General features: G+C 33.9%; 1 protein-coding gene across 1 annotated transcript; it reads right to left on the reverse strand.

The window, feature by feature from the left end:
* Positions 1–1,460: 1,460 nt before the first annotated feature.
* Positions 1,461–5,052, reverse strand: LOC143622971 (cytokinin riboside 5'-monophosphate phosphoribohydrolase LOG3-like). Its single transcript, XM_077093977.1, has 7 exons — positions 4,823–5,052; positions 4,387–4,484; positions 4,244–4,274; positions 3,331–3,430; positions 2,144–2,214; positions 1,914–2,057; positions 1,461–1,783 (listed from the first exon to the last, which is right to left on the reverse strand). The coding sequence occupies exons 1-7, from the start codon at positions 4,940–4,942 to the stop codon at positions 1,688–1,690; spliced, it is 660 nt and encodes a 219-aa protein (XP_076950092.1). The 5' UTR covers positions 4,943–5,052; the 3' UTR covers positions 1,461–1,687.
* Positions 5,053–6,000: the final 948 nt, after the last annotated feature.

Below are 6,000 nucleotides of genomic sequence, written 5' to 3' on the forward strand. Positions count from 1 at the left end.
AGGTTTTAAGGCATTTTGTTTTTTGAATGGTTGTAACTTGTAAATAGTTGTTAGATTGAAATAATTGAATCCTATAAAGATATAATGAAAGCAACTCTTTAACATATTTTCTTATAATGATAATGTCTTTTATTCTTGGATTATTTTGATAATTATAGCTTTTTATGATCCGTTTTGATAATCATTAGTTTTATGAACGCATTGCTCGGATAATTAAAGTTTTATTGATCTCTTTGATATTCAGATAAGTATGAACAATCTTTTTTCTAAATATAAAAAAAAATCACTGTTAAAGAGAAAAAAAAATCCATTTTTTTTACAAAAATACACTGCAAACATACATGTAAAAATACAAAATATTCTATTAAAAAGATTGAAAATAAATTAAACCATGACACCTTCTTTATTGTTCATGGGACATGTATGATTAAAACTTATTTTTAGTGTTGGCCCAATGGCCAATAGATGTGGGTTAGACCCTTTTGGTCACATCACTCCCACATATTATATCATCTGTTTTATGCTTCAAACATGTTTCCAACATACCTGCCACTTTTTTCACCCTCCATGTGATCAACATCATATGTTCAAATCAAAATCATCACGGTTTTCTTTCCCAATTGCTGGTTTGTACTGTACAAACAGTCAATGCACACTGTGCATGTCTAGCAAACTCAAAAGTTGACCAACCAAGATCAATGCACAACTTTTAACTAGAGTTGTTCGAAAAGCTCGGGTTCGTGGGGGTGGCTCACTCGATAAAGCTTGAATAAAACTAGCTAAAAAACCTTGATTTTAAACAACATGAGCTCAGTTGACTCATTTTTGTAACCGAGCCAAAATCGACCTAAGCTCGGCTCGATCTTGTTTAACTTCAAAATCGAGTTCGATCCTAGCTGAGCTGTCTCGTTTAATTTTGAAACCACCCTGGCTCGACTCGTGAACAACCCTACTTTAAATGCAAGGCATAAAAGTAACATTTGGAAATAAGTAAACTGCGGTTTTCGTCCATGTGGTTTGTCTAAATCTGCAGTTTTAGTTCAATAGTTATAATTCTGCGATTTTCATCCTATGGTTTCATTTCACTTGCAATTAAACCCGACCTCACTAATCCCGTTAAGTCTGTTCGTTAAACCCATCAGCGTGCCCCTCACTTGATGGGCAGTTTTGTCCATTTTCTCCCCGTATACACCTCAGCCCCTCACGCGAACGGGCTTGCGAATTGGGGTTGAGGTTTATTTTGGGAGAAAAAGGACAAAACTGCCCATCACGTGAGGGCACGCTGATGAGTTTAACGAACAGACTTAACAAGTTTAGTGAGATTGGGTTTAAACTTTAAATGCAAGTGAAATGAAACCACAGGGACGAAAATCGCAGATTTAAAACTATTGGACTAAAATTGCAGATTTGGACAAACCACAGGACGAAAACCGCAGTTTACTCTTTGAAAATTAAACAAGTGACATTAATATTGCATATATATGGTATCTTTACAACCTGTGAAATAAACAGGAGTTGCAAGTGAAGGAGGTTACAAAATGAGAGCTTTGAGGTCATAACCATCATTAATAATTTACAAAATTATAAGAGCAAAAGATTAATACCCTTCACATCAAAATCTAATTAGAACAAAAGCACAATTCAAAGTTAGCTCCTTTTTTCATCTGCCATTTTTGTGTTTCAACTTTCAACATGTAGACATATCATAGTCAGTGAATTCAAGTTGTCGTTCGATTTCCCAGTTTAACTTTAAGGCAGCTCCTTCATGACATGGTACATATTCCTGTGATCGTTTAAACAATTCGGGTCAAAAGTGGTCAAACCGACTAAAGTTTGAATTTTAACGAGTTCATATCAAAGTTTGAATTTTTTAGCCAACTGTTTGACTTTAAAAGTCAAAGGGTATGTCCTACCTCCAACTTCTTGACCAATTCCTTAGCTGTTGGAGCCGAGACGATGATGTGGCGTGCATTGGGGCTAATGAAGCCTTCTTCAACTGCTTTGTCGATAAACGACAATAACGAGTTGTAGTATCCATCGACATTAAGTAAACCAACCTGCAAGATTATTCAACATCTCAATATCTTTCTATACTTTTTAAACAGTTTTGTAAATATGAAAAAGGGTATTTTAGTCATTTTACCGGCTTCTCATGAATGCCAAGTTGAGCCCATGTTATCACTTCAAGAAGCTCTTCAAGAGTGCCATAACCACCTGCAGTCAAATCACATTAGTTAATTTCTTGCTACAATAGGAATATACTAAAAATGATTTTTTTTTTTTTATAAAAGACAATAAGTAGTTCAACAACTTTAATAAATAGCATCTCTATGCTATTATTCAAAGAGTAAGGTCTAACTTATTAAAATATATTTTTTGATTTGGAGTTTTAAGATGTTGATAGATTGGTCAAGAAACCAGGGTTTCAAAAGCATCATGTTTTAATCATGAATCTTGGGATATGGGTTGTTAAAAAGTTTAAAGCTTTCTTTGATCATAAAGCTTCTGGTACAAGTAGTGACAAATGGTGATTAAAAGGTTAAAAAATACACTACTTGATTCAGCTTCTATGGTTAGTACTTTATGCATTCATACTTGTACATTCGATGGTGAAAGACCAAGAAGGTAAAAAGGGACCACTTTATTATTATGAGCTAAGCATTCTCTTAAGCCTAATTACTTTTCTTAATGATTACTCCAGTCACACCACTTTGCATAATAAAGAAAACACCTTTACCATATATTTATTTCCCTATTTTCCTACTGTGTAAAAAAGAGTGGAAAACTGTATAAAAGATATAAACTTTACACTTTTAACCAGACTTTAACTACCATGCCAAAAGTATCATTTACAAAAAGTGGTCAACAGTTGCTAATCAAATGCAAAGTTGGTTGCTAAAATTAACATCAAAGTGAAATTTGCTACTTTTTAAATTTAAGTTGACAAGAATAATGGCGGGCTTGTAAACGGTCGAAGACAAACAATTAAACGAACAAGGTTTTCTTGATCGTGCTTGTTCGTTAAGAAAATGAACATGTTCGAGTTTGTTTAAGTTCGTTCGCTAACAATGTAAACTAACGATTCACGACCAAACATAACTGAACATAGATGAACAGATATATTGTAAACTGACAAATTTAAAGGAACAACTAACAAACATAAATGACGTAAATGATCAAACATTGACATAAATGAACAAACCAGTTTTGTGATCATATAAAAAAATTGTTCATTTGTTTATTTAAATACACAAGGTAAATTTGTGTGATGTGATGATGATGAAGTTGTACATGTAATATTTGTGAAAGAATATTAAGTAGATTAAAAACCTGGTAAAGCAATAAAAGCATCAGAATGCTTAGCCATCTCAGCTTTCCTCTGGTGCATATCAGCCACTGCCTTCACTTCACCTACTGTTTCACCAGTTAACTGTCAAAAAAAATTATATATATTATAAAAATTAAAAAAATCCAATTTTGGATAATTATCATAGTGTTACAGAAATGGTGGACTTTCAGTAATCTTTTTGCAGAATTAGTATTCAGAGCTTGCAGTTGATAATAATAACATCAATAATACATACAAGTCCAAAAACTGCTATGATGACTTGTACAACATGCACTAAAGTCATGTATCTATATGCATTTGGCAGTTTCTGATTCAGAAAAGGAAAGATTCATAATCAACCATTTGTAACACAAAAATAGCATATAACAGACAAACCACTGAACATGTTATCTGGATAAGGCTACAAATTACAAGGACCAAGAAAGAAACAAACTTCAAGAACACATTTTTTTCCCTACCCATAAACCATTATCTATCACATTGATTAGAAAATGAGAATATCATTAAAATAGTCAAAAAGATTTGGAATATTTATTTATAACAATATCATCTTATTGGATTGCATGTGTATAGTCAACAATTTCTTAAAAATGCATAAATTAAATAAATAAATAAATAAAAAGTGGATAAAATATAGTATTTTTAAAGAAAGCCTAAAGTCTTATGTATGTTTACTCAAGTAAAAGTAGACAAAAATTAAGATACTGTTCCATGATTTTTATGCTAAAAGATGGGAACTTAAAGAAGCATAAAGCCAAGAAACTTGCTATACAAGCAAGATAACACAAATATGACTTATGGGCACTTATTTATTTTGAAAAAAATTACTTGTTATTTTAGTTGTTTATTTAAAGAAAAGTTTGAAAACTTTTAGTGTAAAAATGGCAGACATACCTCTCTAGGCATGAGTGTCTTGGGAATGACCCTGCAATAGAGAGACAATAAAGATTATTTTTTAAATCAAACAGAACCTTGAAGTCTTGAACCATAAACTAAAATTATGTCTGTCTGTGTAATACTGTAATATATCTTCTTACCCAATAACATGGCGCCCACCACTATGAACAGCTTGAGAAACCAATCCCATTAGGCCAATGCTACCTCCTCCATATACCAAATCAATGTTTCCTGAAACCTGCAAATACCATGAGTATATGAGTCAACTCAGTCAACTGGACACACAGCCCACTATTTATTTAGTCTTTAGCTACCCTTTTGAAAATAGGTCTATTACTCTGTTATATGTTACTTATATACATGCAAGATTCAAACTTTTTGACACCCCACAAGAATCTTTAACTGAAAGTTTGCTCATTTATTATCAAGGATGAATCTTTAACAGTAATCTTGAGCAAAAACAAGATTTTCTTGATTTTAACAGATGAAAACAGAGATAAAGATTGCAAAAACTGAAACCCTTTATTCAAGAAACAAAATCTTGATAATATTAATAATAAATTAATTAATAAATACCAATTCTTTTCCAAGCTCAATAGCAGCATCTTGATAGCTGGTTTTCTTGCCTTGACTGCTACCACAAAAGACACAAATCCTCTTGAACTTTGAGACCTTCATTTCACCATTAAGCTCCATATTTGGGCAACAAAGTGTTGTGGTGAAGAATAGACAGTTATTTATTTGATGTAATAATAAAAATAGTAATAATAATAGATGTGGTGGCACAGGGACGATAGTACTACACCAATGAAGTAATGAACATGTGTCAAATCACAAAGAGAGATAGAGCGAGCGAGCGAGCGAGAGAGAGAATAAGAGTGTAAATAAATAAGTATATAAATAAATGTTAGTCCTTTGCTGTTATGGCTTGACCATTCCTTTGCCTTTGGGTGCAACCGCTTGTCTAACCATGCTTGTATTTATAAGGATCATGGCACGTGACCAACCCCACCCCATTCCCTACCAAGCTAACACCATATTCTATCAAAATATTATTATTATATTCCATTCATATTTATATTAGTACTAGCTCTTCAAAACAAAAGCAAATGAGTTTGGTTTTTTTAATTGCCACCAACAATGTAATGTAAAGGAGGGAGGAAGGGACAGACCATGAAGTAATCTAATTTTTGGTTTAAACTAGATCGGATTGGGATGAAACCGGTTCTGGTTCCAACTTGGTTTCTAAGACCATTCTTTGTGGGCTTTAAGGTGGGCGGCAAGGAAGCTTGAAAGCCCCAAACACCGTAGAGGGGGGTGTTGGGGTGGGGGTGGGGGGGGATAGGGGTGGCTCGGTAATGTGAAGAATGGCGATTTGAGGATTCTGGTGGGCTCATCCTACTTTTCACTCTCTCTCCCACACACACACACATATATATAATGTTCAGTAAAATGGCTTTAAACAATACCTGGGTGTTATGGAGAGGGGCTTCAAAACCCATTTTCCTAGGTGTGATGATGTGGCGGGTGACAAATTTCCTCCACAAAGAATGGTCTAAGAGCATCCAAAACATAGGCTTTGTGGATTCTCGTTTGTTAAAGTGACATGAGAAAAACAAGGAGGTGGTAAACGAGAGTGTTGCGGGGGGTTGTTTGTGGGTGTGGTTTGGGGCTTCAAACGAGCAAACAGACCTGACTAGTGGGGCCTGGCGTCACATCACTCTCACATATACATATATTTGTTATGTATATAT

This window comes from Bidens hawaiensis, unplaced genomic scaffold (genome assembly GCF_021521415.1).
Source record: "Bidens hawaiensis isolate Kalapana, Puna unplaced genomic scaffold, B.hawaiensis_p1.1 tig00003244_1, whole genome shotgun sequence".
In the NCBI taxonomy this organism is placed as follows: Eukaryota; Viridiplantae; Streptophyta; class Magnoliopsida; order Asterales; family Asteraceae; genus Bidens; species Bidens hawaiensis.

What these genes read in the sequence shown, in the direction of transcription:
- LOC143622971 (XM_077093977.1), bottom strand. Translation starts at nt 4,942, where the DNA reads ATGGAGCTTAATGGTGAAATGAAGGTCTCAAAGTTCAAGAGGATTTGT. An exon ending in TTGAGCTTGGAAAAGAATTG is followed by an intron (nt 4,485 to 4,822) that starts GTATTTATTAAT and finishes TGGTATTTGCAG; the next exon opens with GTTTCAGGAAACATTGATTT. An exon ending in GGTGGGCGCCATGTTATTGG is followed by an intron (nt 4,275 to 4,386) that starts GTAAGAAGATAT and finishes TCTCTATTGCAG; the next exon opens with GGTCATTCCCAAGACACTCA.